This window comes from Bombina bombina, chromosome 8 (assembly GCF_027579735.1).
Source record: "Bombina bombina isolate aBomBom1 chromosome 8, aBomBom1.pri, whole genome shotgun sequence".
NCBI classification, from domain to species: Eukaryota; Metazoa; Chordata; class Amphibia; order Anura; family Bombinatoridae; genus Bombina; species Bombina bombina.
Genome location: NC_069506.1, coordinates 236,536,574 through 236,555,635, shown reverse-complemented (window position 1 = coordinate 236,555,635; position 19,062 = coordinate 236,536,574). Strand labels below are relative to the sequence as shown.

Here is a 19,062-nt window from a genome sequence, read left to right as displayed (position 1 = left end):
ACGAGTTTGGCGTTAAGCCTTAAAAAGCAGCGTTGAGAGGTCCCAGCGCTGCTTTTTTTAACGCCCGCTGGTATTACAAGTCAGGCTACGTACAGGTGTACCGCCTCACTTTTCTTCCGCCGACTCGAGGCTACCGCAATTCCCCTTACGTCAATTGCGTATCCTATCTTTTTAATGGGATTTGCCTAACGCCGGTATTACGAGTCTTGGAAGAAGAGAGCCGTAGACCCTCTTCCTGTCAAGACTCCTACCGCATTTAAAAGTCAGGTAGTTAAGAGTTTTATGGGCTAACGCCGGAAACATAAAGCCTCTTAACTAAAGTGCTAAAAAGTACACTAACAACCCATAGACTACCTATTAACCCCTAAACCTAGGCCCCCCCCCACATCGCAAACACTATAAAAAAATTGTTTAACCCCTAATTCCGCCGACTGGACATCGCCGCACCTAATTATACCTATGAACCCCTAATCTGCTGCCCCTAACATCGACGACACCTACATTATATTTATTAACCCCTAATCTGCCGCCCCAACGTCTTCCGCCACCTACCTACAATTATTAACCACTAATCTGCCGATCGGACATCGCCCGACCACTTTAATAAATGTATTAACCCCCTAAACCCGCTGCACTCCCACCCGCAAACACTAGTTAAATTTTATTAACCCCTAATCTGCCTGCACCTAACATCGCCGACACCTACTTACATTTATTAACCCCTAATCTGCCACCCCCAACGTCGCCCGCTACTATATTAAACGTATTATCCCCCTAAACCTAAGTCTAAACCTAACCCCCCCTAACTTAAATATAATTTAAATTAACTAAAAAATTTAACAACAGTTAAATAAATTATTCCTATTAAAACAAAATACTTGCCGATAAAATAAACCCCTAAGATAGCTACAATATAACTAATAGTTACAATGTAGCTAGCTTAGGATTTATATTTATTTCACCAGGCAACTTTGTATTTATTTTAACTAGTACAATAGTTATTAACTATTTAATAACTACCTAGCTAAAATAAGTACAAAATTACCTGTAAAATAAATCCTAACCTAAGTTACAATTACACCTAACACTACACTATCATTAAACTAATTACCTAAACTACCTACAATTAAATACAAATAAATTCAATAAACTAAACTACGAAAAAAAAACACTAAATTACAGATAAAAAAAATTACAAAGAGGTTTTAAACTAATTACACCTAATCTAAGAATCTAATAAAATAAAATAAAATAAAAAAAATAATAAAAATGCCTTACCCTATACTAAATTACAAATAGCCCTTAAGAGGGCCTTTTGCGGGGCATTGCCTAAAAGTAATCAGCTCTTTTACCTGTAAAAAAAAATAAAAAATCCCCCCCCCAGACATTACAACCCTGCACACCCCTACTCTAAAACCCACCCAATCCCCCCTTAAAAACCTAACACTACCCCATTGAAGATCACCATACCGGGAGATGTCTTCACCCAGCGGGCCGAAGTCATCCAAGAAGCCGGGCACAGGTGGTCCTCCATCCGGCAGAAGTCTTCATCCGATTGGGGCAGAAGAGGTCCTCCATCCAGCAAAGTCTTCATCCAAGCGGCATCTTCTATCTTCACTCTTCCGGTGCGAAGCGGCTCCATCTTGAAGACATCCAGCGCGGAGCATCCTTCCTGGCCGACGGACTAACGACGAATGAAGGTTCCTTTAAATGACGTCATCCAAGATGGCGTCCTTGATTTCCCATTGGCTGATAGGATTCTATCAGCCAATCAGAATTAAGGTAGGAAAAATCCGATTGGCTGATGCAATCAGCCAATCGGATTGACCTCACATTCTATTGGCTGTTCCAAACTTTCCTCTTCATTTATCAAACGTACCTCTCTTTTGAGGAATCCTTTGTTATGAGAACACACTGAACTTACTCAGTAGACTGCATGTGACTTTTTGAACTATATAGCAGCACCAAACAACTTCTGCAACAATGTTATAAATAAAGGTGCTAGATGTAAAACATTCATGAGCATATCTCAGTATGCTCACATGAAATGTAGCTACATTTCAACAAAGAATACTAAGAGAAAGATGTAAATTTGATAGTAGAATATGGAAGTTTTTAAATTATATGCCCTCTTTGAATCATGAGTTTAAAGTGAATGTAAAGTTTCATGAATGAGTGCCCAGCTTTTAAAAATACTATTAAAAACAGGGGCACTTTCATTCATGAAACTTTACATTGCAGCATTTTTGTTTTTTTAAATACTTACCTTTTTCTTCAGCCAAGCAGGACCGGCGATCCCCCGCCCGCTTCTCATGCTGTGCTTAGCACAGCAGTGACGAAACTGGCTTCCTCCAATCATGGTGTGGCCTCACGCGATGGACGCTCTGGAGTGCACGCCATGATTGGAGGAAGCCGGTTTCGTTATTGCTGACGTAAGTACAGAGGAGCTGCGGGCGGCTAATAAGCATGCTCCCTTTACCATATGAATTCAGATTGCAGATGCAAACAGTGACATTCTGTGTCGATGTTTGCATCCGATTGTGGTGGTGCCAATTTCTGGTGTGGAAGGCGGGTGGGCAGCCCATAGCCTGAGGGGGCAGGGATCTCTATGCTCTGGATAATACACTATTTTTTTTTTTTAATAAATAAAACTGATAAATATTTATAAACTGTTTACTGGCAGACAGCTGAGGAGGGAGGCTTAGAGAGCTGTTGGGAGGGATAAGGGAGGTGGGTTGTAGAGGGATCACTACACTGCAGAAAAGATTAATAATAAAACAAAAAACCTAAATCTGCATACTTCAGACTGTCTGCCATTACCTAAGATGGTGGTGTCCAGTGGGGGGTTAGAAAGGGAAGAGCTGTTTGGTAGGGATTAGGGGGTGGGGTGTGTCAGGTGGGAGGGTAATCTCTACACTAGGGGGCATATTTATCAAGCTCTGTATAGAGCTTGATGCCCCTTGTTTCCGGCAAAATTTCAGGCTTGCCGGAAACAGAAGTTATGAAGCACTGGTCTAAAGAGCGCTGCTCCATAACTTGTCCACCTGCTCTGAGGCCACGGACAGAAATCAACCCAATCGAATACGATCGTGGTGATCGACACCCCCTGCTAGTGGCCGATTGGCCGCAAATCTGCAGGGGGCGGCATTGCACCAGCAGTTCACCAGAACTGCTGGTGCAATGATAAATGCCGACAGTGTATGCTGTCAGCATTTATCGATGTGCAGGGGACATGATACGTTACTTTGTATCATGTCCGTTCGATAAATATGCCCCAGAGCTAAAATTAACCTTACAAGTTACTCAATGAATCCCTTCACTGCAGGGAATTTAAGAAGTGTGGTGTGCAGCTGCAATTAGCAGCCTTCTAGTTATCAAAAAACAATGGCAAAGTCATGCATGTCTGCTATGCAAAGTGGATTTCAGAGAAGCTTTTACAACCATTTGAGTTATGACTGCACAAGTGGTATGTACATAACTAGTGAGAAGCCTAGAAGTTTGTGAGAAAGTTTGTTTTAATTTGATTGCATTTGGCAGGGAAACAGTGGCATGCAATATGCCAAAATGGGCCTAGATCAATACCTTGGGTTGTCTACTAAATATATATATATACAGTATATATATATATATATATATATATATATATATATATATATATAGTTTTGGTAGGTAACTAAACAAAACAACAAAAAAAACATGGCTCTATTTTTGTTTAAATGGGATGATAGCAAAAATGCTACAAATTCTCCGGTCATTTGGGCAAGTTTTCCCAGTCCTTAAGGGGTTAATTCACACTAACAGTTTGGAGCTTAAGCTAGTGGGTAGCTTACCCTTCATCTTAATATTTTGGAAGAGCGTCTAGTGTTTGAATATGGGTGCATGTATTTGTAGGCTGCTGTTTTGGGGTATTTATTGTCTGCTAACACAGCAATAAACATTTTAGTATTTGTAATTGTATATCAAAACAATGAGTCAAACTTTCTGTTCCTTACTAGTAGACTAATGATAATCAAAAATGTGTGTATATATATATATTTATATATATTACTTCAGCTCTTTGAGGTTTCTCTTGATGCTAAATAATCAATTTCATAGTGGTTCCTCATACAATGTTATTTCTAAAAGCTGTCCTTTGATCCTGCACATGAAGTTAAAATCTAAAGTGGTCCTTAAAGGGGCATTTTTTTGTATGCATATCAGCAATTAAAAGAAATGTGCATGGGCTCATTCAAATTTTTGTTTTTCAATGGCATACATACAATTGCTGTAAGGGCCCATGCACCAGTATCCAAACACCACTTCTTGGCAGGGTCGTCAGTGGCTTGTATGACACAAATGAAGTCTTCACAGACACAATACACACCACTGCCAGCTCTCTGCGCTTGAATGCTGGTACACAGACCTTTATAGCTTCATTTTATCCTGACACAATCTCATATAAGTTGGAACACATGAGCACCTAGCTCTAAACAGCATAGTGAGTCCTAAAACTGGACAATGTTAACGTTTTTATTGCTAATGCTGAGCCATTTCATCCCTGTGGTGAGGCCATTTTGAGATATATATATATAAATTTTAAGTTTCCAGAAAACTGTCAAAAGCCACTATTAAAGTATATACTTTTGGACTTGCTGTGATATCCCTGATCTCCTATATACTCCACTTGCTCTAACATGTGCTTTCGTCTTTCAGTGGTTTCTCTATCTCTTCATGATGAAATGCAGCATCAGCCTCTCCACTGGAATCCTGCTCGTTCTAATCATCACGTTTCACATCAAGGAGATTCAGGTACCTCTGCTCACCTACCATCTAGGACTGGGCAGGACAGAGAAGGGTATGTATACACATATACATAGCCTACAGCCAAGACTGAGCCATGACACGTCCAGGATAACTGACTGCAAAAGTTCTCTGCACAAAGATCTTGTTTTCCGTATTGGAGAAGATATTTTTTTCTGCTCTTTTGTAGGAAAGCTGTATTCATTTGGGTGCTTGAAAATGTTCTGCAAAATTTTCAATTAGGAAAAGGATATTTTTAGGAGTTTCCTATATTTATGAAGATAGACACAGATTTGGTAATGATTATAATGCTAATAATTTAAAAGGACAGTATATACTAATATTCTCTCCCCATTAATGTGTCCCCAGTTTTCCATTTTACCTACTGGAATGTATTAAACTATTTAGAAATAGCTTCTTCATCTTTATTTTCTCATCTGAAATAGCTGACTTTGCCTTTTGTATCCCCACCTAGACTGTAACCTACATACAGGTGGGTTACAATGTTATATTCTATCAGCACTTCCATCAATAGGGTTTATTATATATATTTTTGCCCACAAATGTTTTTTTTTTGTAACCAGAACTTAAAGTGAATGTAAAGTTGAATGAGTGTCCAGTTTTTAAAAATACTATTAAAAACAGGGGCACTTTTCATTAAACTTTACATTGCAGCACTTTTTTTTAGACATGTGCATGGCGACAAAATTTGGTTCGGATCAATCCGGATTTTCTCGAATTTCGGTTCGGATCCATTCAAATTCGGAAAAATTTGAATCAATTAGTTTCGGATTTATTCAGATTCGAATAAATTCGGCTGAATTCGGTTCAATTCGGAATTTCGGTAAGTATTAGGTGGGATGTGCTGTGTATTAGACTAGTATTATGTACTGTATATTAGGTGTAACTAATAGCAGAGTGATATAACCTAATATACTGTACAATACTAGTGTAATCCATGGCCAGCCAAATCTACCGAATAAATCCGAACTAATTCGGATTTATTCTGTAGATTCGGCACTATTTTAATTTGGAAATTCGAATCGATTCCGAATCCCGAATTTCTTAAAAACCGGGCACTCATTCATTCATTCAACTTTACATTCACTTTAAGTTCTGGTTACAAAAAAAATGTGTAGGCAAATATATATATATGATAAACCCTTGGACTACCTTCTATTGATGGAAGTACTGATAGAATATATCATTGTAACCCACCTGTAAGTAGGTGAGCTTTATACAGATCCTTTTTTAAGCTTCCAAACATTTTATACAACAGGCAACTCGCCAGTCATAAGAAACACCTATTTATTACAAATACAGTAGATGCATAAAACACAACAAATATCAATCACATAGGCTGATTTGGACTGTGTAGAAAAAACTCGATAACAAGTAGGGACACTAGATATCCTGTTTAGCACTCACCTTGTATCTTGCAAGTGTCTAGTACAAGGTTCTACTGACTCACATGGGCTCTGTTCTGTTGCAACTAGTGTAGTGTGGTGTAGTTAATTGCACCTAGTGGAGCATCCAGGATCACTATTGGAGATCCCCTAACTGGACCTCAAACAAATAGAGTGCAACTCCAGTTGCACTCTGTTCTGTTGAATCCAATGTTGGTTTTATTTTTATACATCGTTAATTTTTTCCCCAGAATGTCCCTTTAAATAAGCAGATATTTAGTATTTAGTAATAGAAAATGATACGCTCTGTAATAAGATTTGTTAGCACCCCCTGTCTGTAATATGAGAATTTAAAGGGATATTAAAGCCAAAATTTGTCTTTCATGATTCAGATAGAGCATGCAATTTTAAACAACTTTCAAGCACCTAGATTTAGAGTTTTGTCGGTAAAGACCCGCGTAGCTAACGCTGCTTTATTTCCCAGCACACCCTTTAAACAACGCTGGTATTTAGAGTTGTCTGAGTGTTGAGCATAATTTAACGCCACTTCAACCCTCAATACCAGCGTTGCTTACAGTAGCGGTAAGCTGGCAAAACGTGCTTGTGCATGATATCCCCATAGGAAACAATGGGGCAGTTTGGGCTGAAAAAAAACCTAACACCTGCAAAAAAAGCAGCGTTAAGCTCCTAACGCAGCCCCATTGTTTCCTATGGGGAAACACTTTCTAAGTCTGCACCTAACACCCTAACATGAACCCGGAGTCTAAACGCCCCTAACCTTACACTTATTAACCCCTAATCTTCCGCCCCCCGCTATCGCTGACACCTGCATTTTATTATTAACCCCTAATCTTCCGACCGGACACAGCCGCCACCTACATTATCCCTATGAACCCCTAATCTGCTGCCCCTAACATCGCCGACACCTACATTATATTTATTAACCCCTAATCTGCCCCCCCCAACGTCGCCGCAACCTAACTACAAGTATTATCCCCTAATCTGCCAACCGGATCTCGCCTCCACTATAATAAATGTATTAACCCCTAAACTGCCGCACTCCCACCTCGCAAACACTAGAATAAATTGTATTACCCCTAATCTGCTCTCCCTAACATCGCCGCCACCTACCTACAATTATTAACCCCTAATCACCCGCCCACGTCGCCGCTACTATAATAACGTTATTAACCCCTAAACCTAAGTCTAACCATAACCCTAACACCCCCCTAACATAAATATAATTTAAATTAAACGAAATAATATTCCTATAATTAAATAAATTAATCCTATTTAAAACTAAATACTTACCTAGAAAATAAACCCTAATATAGCTACAATATAAATAATAATTACATTGTATCTATTTTAGGATTTATATTTATTTTACAGGCAACTTTGTATTTATTTTAACTAGGTACAATAGCTATTAAATATTTATTAACTATTTAATAGCTACCTAGTTAAAATAATTACAGAATTACATGTAAAATAAATCCTAACCTAAGTTACAATTAAACCTAACACTACACTATCATTAAATTAATTAAATAAATTACCTACAATTAGCTAAACTAAAATACAATTAAATAAAGTAATCTATAATACAAAAACAAACAAACGCTAAATTACAAAAAATTTAAAAATATTACAATAATTTTAATCTAATTACACCTAATCTAAGACCCCTAATAAAATACAAAAGCCCCCCAAAATAATAAAATTCCCTACCCTATTCTAAATTACAAAAGTAATCAGCTCTTTTACCAGCCCTTAAAAGGGCTTTTTGCGGGGCATTGCCCCAAAGTAATCAGCTCTTTTACCTGTAAAAGAAAATACAATACCCCCCCAACATTACAACCAACCATCCACATACCCCTATTCTAACCCACCCAAACCCCCCTTAAAAAAAAACCTATCACTAACCCCCTGAAGATCTCCCTACCTTGAGTCGTCTTCACTCAGACCAGCCGAAGTCTTCCTCCAATCCGGGTGATGAGGTCCTCCATCCAGGCGAAGTCTTGATCCAAGCGGCAAAGAAGAGGTCCTCCATCCGGGCAATGTCTTCTTCCAAGTGGCATCTTCTATCTTCTGGAAGAAGACATCGCCTGAATGGAGGACCTCTTCTTTGCCGCTTGGAGGAAGACATCGCCCGGATGGAGGACCTCTTCTTTGCCGCTTGGATCAAGACTTTGCCCGGATTGGATGAAGACTTCGGCTAGGCTGAGTGAAGACGACTCAAGGTAGGAAGATCTTCAGGGGGTTAGTGTTAGGTTTATTCGAGGGGGGTTTGGGTGGGTTAGAATAGGGGTATGTGGGTGGTGGGTTGTAATGTTGGGGGGGTATTGTATTTTCTTTTTACAGGTAAAAGAGCTGATTACTTTGGGGCAATGCCCCGCAAAAAGCCCTTTTATGGGCTGGTAAAAGAGCTGATTACTTTTGTAATTTAGAATAGGGTAGGGAATTTTATTATTTTGGTGGTCTTTTTTATTTTATTAGGGGGCTTAGATTAGGTGTAATTAGATTAAAATTCTTGTAATATTTTTTTATTTTTTGTAATTTAGTGTTTGTTTTTTGTATTATAGATTAGTTTATTTAATTGTATTTTAGTTTAGCTAATTGTAGGTAATTTATTTAATTAATTTAATGATAGTGTAGTGTTAGGTTTAACTTAGGTTAGGATTTATTTTACATGTAATTTTGTAATTATTTTAACTAGGTAGCTATTAAATAGTTAATAAATATTTTATAGCTATTGTACCTAGTTAAAATAAATACAAAGTTGCCTGTAAAATAAATATAAATCCTAAAATAGATACAATGTAATTATTATTTATATTGTAGCTATATTAGGGTTTATTTTCTAGGTAAGTATTTAGTTTTAAATAGGATAAATTTATTTAATTATAGGAATATTATTTTGTTTAATTTAAATTATATTTATGTTAGGGGGGTGTTAGGGTTAGACTTAGGTTTAGGGGTTAATACATTTATGATAGTAGTGGCGACATTGCGGGCGGGACATTAGGGGTTAATAATTGTAGGTAGGTGGCGGCGATGTTAGGGAGGGCAGATTAGGGGTTAATACAATTTATTCTAGTGTTTGAGAGGAGGGAGTGCGGCGGTTTAGGGGTTAATACATTTATTATAGTGGTGGCGAGGTCCGGTCGGCAGATTAGGGGTTAATAATTGTAGTTAGGTAGCGGCGACGTTGGGAATATATTAATATAATATAGGTGTCGTTGATGTTAGGGGCAGCAGATTATGGGTTCATAGGTATAATGTAGGTGGCGGCGATGTCCGGTCATCAGATTAGGGGTTAAAAAATTTTATTATAGTGTTTGCGATGTGGGGGGGCCTCGGTTTAGAGGTACATAGGTAGTTTATGGGTGTTAGTGTACTTTGTAGCACAGTAGTTAGGGGCTTTATATTCCAGTGTTAGCCCATAAAGCTCTTAACTACTGACTTTTTTTGGCGGTAGGAGTCTTGTCGGTAGAGGGTCTACCGCTTAGTTCTTCCAAGACTCCAAATGCAGCGTTAGGCAAATCCCATAGAAAAGCTAGGATACGAAATTGATGTAAGGGGATCTGCGGTAGCCTGGAGTCGCGGTAAGGAAGTGAACGGTAGACCCTTTCCTGCCTGACTCTAAATACCAGCGGGCGGTAAAAAGAAGCGTTAGGACCCCTTAACGCTGCTTTTGACGGCTAACGCCAAACTCTAAATCTAGCCGTAATTTACTTATCAAATTTTCTTTGTTAGCTTGGTATCTTTTGTTGAAAAGTAGTGATGTATGCTTAGGAGCCGGTCAATTTCTGGAGCACTATATGACAGCAGTTTTGTAAGTATGTTATCCATTTACAAGAGCACTAGATGGCAGCACTATTTCCTGTGCTCCAGATACCTACCTAGGTATTTCTTCAACAAAGAATATAATGGGGACAAAGCAAATTTTATAATAGAAGTAAATTGGAAACTTTTTTTTTTAAAATTGTATGCTCTGTCTGAATCACAAAAACATTTTTGTGGTGTTTTTACATCCCTTTAAAGAATGAAATGTCTCATTAGTTTCAATGGTAGAAATTGAGCCTTTTTTACAAAGCATGTTTTACAGTGTGAAAAATGCTTCAAAGCCCATTATTGAAGACAGAAAAAGGCATAAACTATTTTTATGTGAGCTAATAATATAATGTACGTTTAATCTTCTAGACCAGAATGATGCGAAATTAAAAAAACAACAATTGTATAGTATTTCAATAACACGTCATACACACATGTACAGTGTGCCCTTAATGCCCCAGCTCAATGTACTAATAATTTATTTACACGTTTTGCTATTCTTTTGACATTTGGCATTCGATATAGAAACCAATGCCAGTTATGGCGGTGGGCAGCGTTGTCCGGCTATTTTTAAGAGTAAAAATACAACACACATATCTGTGCAAATCCAGATGTTTGTATGTAGCGCTATTACACTTATAAATCCGGCGCAGAAAATAGCCAAATGGTGCTGCAAGCAGCCATATTCACCATTCCTTTCTATAATAAATGCTGAATTCTAAATAAAATGAACATACCTAGATTCTGGTAACTTCATAATTGGGATTAAAGGGACAGTCTAGACCAAAATAAACTTTCATGATTCAGATAGAGCATGTAATTTTAAACAATTTTCCAATTTACTTTTATCACCAATTTTGCTTTGTTCTCTTGGTATTCTTAGTTGAAAGCTTAATCTAGGAGGTTCATATGCTAATTTCTTAGACCTTAAAGGCCACCTCTTTTCACAATGCATTTGAACAGTTTTTCACCACTAGAGGGTGTTAGTTCACGTATTTCATATAGATAACACTGTGCTCGTGCACGTGAAGTTATCTGGGAGCAGACAGTGATTGGCTAAACTGCAAGTCTGTCAAAAGAACTGAAATAAAGGGGCAGTTTGCAGAGGCTTAGAAACAAGATAATCACAGAGGTTAAAAGTATATTATTATAACTGTGTTGGTTATGCAAAACTGGGGAATTGCTAATAAAGGGATTATCTATCTTTTAAAACAATAAAAATTCTGGTGTAGACTGTCCCTTTAAGGTTTATGTTCAACTTTGTTAACTTATGCTCAAGAGAGAAGACATTACTTTCAACTTGTGATGCGAGTGCACAGATGCTTGCGGTATACTTGTGCTATGAATTTGCCCAATAAATACCACTACACTTGTAATCTAGCCCATAGTTTTTTAATGTTGTGCTATATATATATATATATATATATATATATATATAATATCTTCATAATACACACATAAAGCACTACCTGTACATTTCACAGTGGCATAATTATTTCACTGTGGTCCTATATCTTGGCTCTATAACACCTTTTCACTTTGATATATACATTTTACCTGGCACTTTCCTTGTGACAAACATTATTGGCTAGATTACAAGTAGAGTGTTAACAGTTATGTATGAGCAAAAATGGGTTTATCACGGTTGCTTGCGCGCGTCTGTTTTTTCACTAGTATTACTAGTTGAATGTAAATGTGATCGTTTGAGCGCAATTGAAGTTAATGCCCGTCACGTTAGCGCAACCTCAGAGCTCTGGTTAACTGATTTGTGAAACAAAAAAAGTGTCACAAAACAAATCAAAAATACATTACAAAGTACATTTACACTCATAATAAAAATAATTAAAAAAAAAAAATTGCACAAAAAAGTTATAAGGACACAAAACTATGAGGTCTCAAGAACATTAAATGAGAAATATTCATATTTTCCTGTTGGGTTAGCACACTTTAAGAACATGCAATCGGGTTTGCTCGCCACTAGGGTGCTCGCCAGAAACAGCAGTTATGAAGCAGCGGTCACAAAGACCGCTGCTCCATAACCTGTCCGCATCGCCACAATACAACCCGATCGAGTACGATCGGGTTGATTGACACCCCCCCTGCTGGCGGCCCATTGGCCTCGAGTCTGCAGGGGGCGGCGTGGCACCAGCAGCTCTTGTGAGCTGCTGGTGCAATGCTGAATATGGTGAGCATATTGCTCGCCGTATTCAGCGAGGTCTGGCGGACCTGATCCGCAGTGTCGGATCAGGTCCACCAGACCTTGATAAATATGCCCCAGTAAGCGAGCAGCTGACCAGACAGGCAGGGAGAGCTTGAGAGCAGCAGTGAGAAATACTGATTTGTTTGATATATTGAATGTTTTGTTGCATCAAGACAGAACAAGTGCCAATGCTCTAAATACCTACAGGTGTGCACGTACCACAGGTTGAGGAGCTGGGTCATAAGCATGTGAAATAAAAGAACCACTGTATATGTCCTCTATCTGGAAACATGTCTGCGCTTGGTCTGCATAGTCATACTATTTATATAGCCAGCCCTCATACTTTATGGCTTAGTAGCTAAAATTTGTATCACTAATAGGTAACCTATAAATCATTTTCAGAACACAATGGAATTCATAGTTACTAAAACTTGTAGGTGGAGGAACGGAGTAAGTATCCTCCGGCAACTTTTTTTTATATAAAGAAAACAAACAAAAATATACATTCAGATATTAGATCAATTATCAAGAAGAGAAATTACATGATTGTTTTTAATTAGTTCAAAATGAAAAAAAAAACCTCTGCTCTTAAATCCATTAGGAAACCACAAAAAAGATCCTTATATTCATTACAGGTTGCTTTTGGCTTGACAAGCTATTTTACCTTTAATGTGCTGGTGTTTTGTCGATAAGTGACATGATACAAAATGTGCTCTTGACATATAAACGATGAAGTGTTCTATTATGTGTTTAGGGTAGAGTCCCTTACTGTGCCAGAATTTGTCTAAGAGCATTTGGTTAAAATTATCCATGCACTTAATGAATTGGCTTTGGTCATGTATTGACTTAGTGATATTTATTTTTGTTAATACATCTCCTTTAGAATGGTGGAATGAATAGCTTCAGTGTATTAACCCTTCAACTGCAGAGTGCAGCTACCATATTAACTGTGATAAATTAAAATAAGTGGATTTTTCTATACAATGCTACATACTTTGTTTTGTGCTGGAACAGGAAAGTGTCTTCCCCAAATTGATGCCAAAAGTTGGAAGCACCCAATCTTCTAAACATGTCTTTGTATTCTGTAGCATTAAGAGGACTCTTCACGGAACTAAAGGGCCTAGCCTAAATCCTGAAAATCATCCCCAGGCAATTATCTCTTATCCATCAAACTTTACAGTAGGCACTATGCATTCCAATAGGTAGCACTCTCCTGGGATCTACCACACCTAGATTCTTTATCACATAGTCAGATAGTGACGCAGGATTTATCACTTTAGAGAACACTGTTTCTACTGCTCCAGTGGCAATGTGCTTTATACCACTCCAGCAGATGCTAGGCATTGCTCAGTTGCTGTACTGATTTTGCTTCTAGTGGTAGTTGAGAACTCTGTACTGATGCAACAGATGATAGATTATTTTTACATACTACACGTTTTAGCACACAACAATCCTGCTCTATGAGTTCAGGTTTCTAAACACGTTGTGGCTGGGCTTTTGTTGCTCATAGATGCTTCCACTCCTCAATGTGACCAGGGCAGATCTAGTAGGGCAGACATTTTACAAACTGACTAGTGGCAATGGTGGCATCCAATAACAGCGTCAGCGCTGTGTCTAAAGTCACTGAGCTCTTCAGTATGATCCATTGTACTGACAATATTTGTCTATGAAGATTTCAACCACCTTTTAGCTCAATAATTAGTAGGGGTGTCCACATATAATGTATCTACAAACTTGGACACATTAACATGGTCCTTAATTTGATTTTCATTTTGTAGATTTTCCAGAGCTTGCTGCTTACCAAAGGTAAACTATGCTATGGTTATAAAATTTCTACTTCATCCACAAATCTCCCCAATGCCCTCTTTGATTATATAATGAATAAATTAATAATTATAATATATATAGTTAGAAAATGAATGGGTTAATCTCATTTTATGGACACAGCATAGGAAAGATGTCATTTAAATGTATTTTTTCTATAGAAAAGTTTCCTTAACACACAGCATTTTACTATGCATGCTTAGAAATGAATATAGTATACAGATATGAAACAGATATGGGGTGCCGTGCATGGATTCTGAGTAAAAATCTAAAATTCCACTGACTATTTTGCATAAAAGATGGCAAACTGTAACCAGCAACTGTCATTAGATAGATATCCTCTGTGGTAACATAACTAATAATTTCTACTTATTGCAGTTATGGTTAATTAACAAATCTGTTTTAAAAAATATATGGAACTATATCAGCTCGTTAAATGTGTTAATAATCCAAATTAAAACTTGCACATAGTCATATTAAGAGCGCTCTATAAGAACTCTATAAGAATCCTATCACCTACTGCTAATCGATCACCAGTTGATAGTGATAGCTAGGCATGTGCATTTGTTGCTTTCAGTGAAAATCCAGATATTTGTGTGTTGCACTTTCACACAAAGATATCTGTCTATGAAAAGAGCTAAATGCTTCTGGCGGTGGCCATTTTCTGCATTCGTTGCTACCCAAAAGCAATGGCTAGTGATAGTCCTAATGAGTGAGTACCACCTCCTCAACTAACCAAACTCAACAAAACAGACACCATGCTTGTTTATTCCTAAAAATATATATTAAAAAAAACTAAGTTATAATACAATGTAAAAAATAATCGGTAGCCACATATGTTAAAGGGACAAGAAAACCCAAACATTTTCTTTCATGATTCAGATAGATTGATCATACAATTTATAACAACTTTCGAAATAACTTCTATTATCTGATTTGCTTAAGACTAAGCAAATCAGATAGATTTAGAGTTTTGTCGGTAACGACCCGTGTAGCTAACGCATGCTTTTTTCCCCCCGCACCATTTAAATACCGCTGGTATTTAGAGTTCACAGAATGGCTGCGTTTTCAGTGCGTTAGGCTCCAAAAAAGGAGCGTAAAAAAAGGAGCGTAGAGCATAATTTACCGCCACTGCAACTCTCGATACCAGCGGTGCTTACGGACGCGGCCAGCTTAAAAAACGTGCTCGTGCACAAGCAAAAAAGCAGCGTTAAGCTCCTAACACAGCCCCATTGTTTCCTATGGGGAAACACTTCCTAAGTCTGCACCTAACACTCTAACATGTACCCCGGGTCTAAACACCCCTAGCATTACACTTATTAACCCCTAATCTGCCGCCCCCGCTATCGCTGACACCTGCATATTTTTTTTAACCCCTAATCTGCCGCTCCGTACACCGCCGCAACCTACATTATACCTATGTACCCCTAATCTGCTGCCCCTAACACCGCCGACCCCTATATTATATTTATTAACCCCTAATATGCCGCCCCCAACGTCGCCTCCACCTACCTACAATAATTAACCCCTAATCTGCCGACCGGACCTCACCGCTACTATAATAAATGTATTAACCCCTAAAGCTAACTGTAACCCGAACCCTAACACCCCCCTAAGTTAAATATAATTTAAATCTAACAAAATAAATTAACTCTTATTAAATAAATTATTCCTATTTAAAGCTAAATACTTACCTGTAAAATAAACCCTAATATAGCTACAATATAAATTATAATTATATTGTAGCTATTTTAGGATTAATATTTATTTTACAGGTAACTTTGTATTTATTTTAACCAGGTACAATAGCTATTAAATAGTTAATAACTATTTAATAGTTACCTAGTTAAAATAATTACAAAATTACTGGTAAAATAAATCCTAACCTAAGTTACAATTAAATCTAACACTACACTATCAATAAATTAATTAAATACAATACCTACAAATAAATACAATGAAATAAACTAACTAAAGTACAAAAAATAAAAAAGAACTAAGTTACAAAAAATAAAAAAATATTTACAAACATTAGAAAAATATTACAACAATTTTAAACTAATTACACCTACTCTAAGCCCCCTAATAAAATAATAAAGACCCCCAAAATAAAAAAATGCCCTACCCTATTCTAAAATTAATCAGCCAATCAGATTCAAGTTCAATCCGATTGGCTGATCCAATCAGCCAATCAGATTGAGCTCGCATTCTATTGGCTGATCGGAACAGCCAATAGAATGCAAGCTCAATCTGATTGGCTGATTGGATCAGCCAATCGGATTGAACTTGAATCTGATTGGCTGATTCCATCAGCCAATCAGAATTTTCCTACCTTAATTCCGATTGGATGATCAGCCAATCGGAATTCGAGGAACGCCATCTTGGATGACGTCCCTTAAAGGAATCTTCATTCGTAGTCTAGTCGTCGGAAGAAGAGGATGGATCCGCGCTGGAGGTCTTGAAGATCAGCCGGTCGTCATCGGATGGAAGAACATAGAAGATGCGGCTTGGATGAAGATGTTTGCCGGTCCGGATGTCCTCTTTTGCCCGCTTGGATCAAGACTTCTGCCGGAGGATGGATGTCTTCAGCCCCCCGATTGGGCTTGGATCAAGACATCGGAGGCTCTTCTGGACAGATCGGGACCCGGTGTGGTGAAGACAAGGTAGGGAGATCTTAAGGGGCTTAGTGTTAGGTTTATTTAAGGGGGGTTTGGGTTAGATTAGGGGTATGTGGGTGGTGGGTTGTAATGTTGGGGGGGGGGTATTGTATGTTTTTTTCTTACAGGCAAAAGAGCTGAATTCTTTGGGGTATGCCCCGCAAAAGGCCCTTTTAAGGGCTGGTAAGGTAAAAGAGCTTTTCTATTTTAATTTTAGAATAGGGGTAGGGCATTTTTTTATTTTGGGGGTCTTTGTTATTTTATTAGGGGTCTTAGAGTAGGTGTAATTAGTTTTAAAATTGTTGTAATATTTTTCTAATGTTTGTAAAAAAAAATTATTTTTTGTAACTTAGTTCTTTTTTATTTTTTGTACTTTAGTTAGTTTATTTCATTGTATTTATTTGTAGGTATTGTATTTAATTAATTTATTGATAGTGTAGTGTTAGGTTTAATTGTAGATAATTGTAGGTATTTTATTTAATTAATTTATTGATAGTGTAGTGTTAGGTTTAATTGTAACTTAGGTTAGGATTTATTTTACAGGTAATTTTGTAATTATTTTAACTAGGTAGCTATTAAATAGTTCTTAACTATTTAATAGCTATTGTACCTGGTTAAAATAATTACAAAGTTGCCTGTAAAATAAATATTAATCCTAAAATAGCTACAATATAATTATAATTTATATTGTAGCTATATTAGGGTTTATTTTACAGGTAAGTATTTAGCTTTAAATAGGAATAATTTATTTAATAAGAGTTAATTTATTTAGTTAGATTTAAATTATATTTAACTTAGGGGGGGTTAGGGTTAGAATTAGCTTTAGGGGTTAAAATATTTATTAGAGTAGCGGTGAGGTCCGGTCGGCAGATTAGGGGTTAATGCTTGAAGTTAGGTGTCGGCGATGTTAGGGAGGGAAGATTAGGGGTTAATACTATTTATTATAGGGTTATTGAGGCGGGAGTGAGGTGGATTAGGGATTAATACATTTATTATAGTAGCGGTGAGGTCCGGTCGGCAGATTAGGGGTTAACAAGTGTAGGTAGGTGGCGGCGACATTGGGGGCGGCAGATTAGGGGTTAATAAATATTATGTAGGTGTCGGCGGTATTAGGGGCAGCAGATTAGGGGTACATAGGGATAACGTAGGTGGCGGCGGTGTGCGGTCGGCAGATTAGGGGTTAAAATTTTTTAATAGAGTGGCGGCGATGTGGGGGGGACCTTGGTTTAGGGGTACATAGGTAGTTTATGGGTGTTAGTGTACTTTAGAGCACAGTAGTTAAGAGCTTTATGAACCGGCGTTAGCCCAGACAGCTCTTAACTCCTGACTTTTTTCTGCGGCTGGAGTTTTGTCGTTGGATTTCTAACGCTCACTTCAGCCACGACTCTAAATACCGGCGTTAGAAAGATCCCATTGAAAAGATAGGATACGCAATTGACGTAAGGGGATCTGCGGTATGGAAAAGTCTGTAACCCAAACCCCCCTTAAATAAGCTGGAAAGTAAGCGTTAGACCCTTTCCTGACTGACTCCAAATAGCGGCGGGCGGTAAAAACCAGCGTTAGGAGCCTCTAACGCTGGTTTTGACGGCTACCGCCAAACTCTAAATCTAGGCGTTAGTATCCTTTGATGAAGGAGCAGCAAAGCACTACTGGGAGTTAGCTGAAAGCCAATGAAAGATGCATATGTGTGCAGCCACCAATCAGCAGCTTCTGAGCTTACCTTTATGTTAGGGGGGTGTTAGGGTTAGACTTAGGTTTACTATTTGTTTGGCCATATAGTGAATGGGATACTTTATTATTTTGTGAGGTGGGGGTAGGAGGGTTATTCTTTATAACTCTCCACCAGCATTAAGCAGATAAGTTACAGCAACAAAGCAGGCCATGAGTGTCCCTCTCTGCATCGGTGTGCCAAAAAAGGTATTGCAGTGATGCCTCAATATCGAGGCATCACGGCAATACCTTGAAAGCGGCTGGAAGCAATCAGGATCACTTCCAGCCACTTTAAACCCCTAACATCGTACAGGGTACGTTGTTGGTCTTTAAAGACCAGTTTGTGTGTGACGTACCCTGTATGACATGTGTCGTTAAGGGGTTAAGTTGCGCAGTGATGGCAGCAAATTGTAAACATATTTGTATATGACTATATACTGTACATATATTTTTATGTGTTAATATGTCTATATACACAAGTTTGCCGTTTTTGGGTGTGCAATAAATTAGCGCTTCACTTGTAATCTAGCCCTTAATTCATTATCAGATGATACAAGCACCTGAGTCTCTGAGCAAGTGCTGTGATGGTGCATTGATAATCATGTCTGTCCACACTTTCAAAAATCGGCCCCTTAGGGGCCGAATTATC

The 19,062-nt window shown here is 37.9% G+C and overlaps 1 protein-coding gene across 1 annotated transcript in view; it reads left to right on the top strand.

Annotated features, from left to right (window-relative positions):
• KCNN4 (potassium calcium-activated channel subfamily N member 4) overlaps positions 1-19,062 on the top strand; it is a 191,901-nt gene that overhangs the window by 112,130 nt on the left and 60,709 nt on the right. Inside the window, exon 2 of the mRNA XM_053691216.1 lies at positions 4,693-4,788. Within this exon, the coding sequence (XP_053547191.1) occupies positions 4,693-4,788 (96 nt within the window). The remainder of the gene's footprint in view (positions 1-4,692; positions 4,789-19,062) is intronic.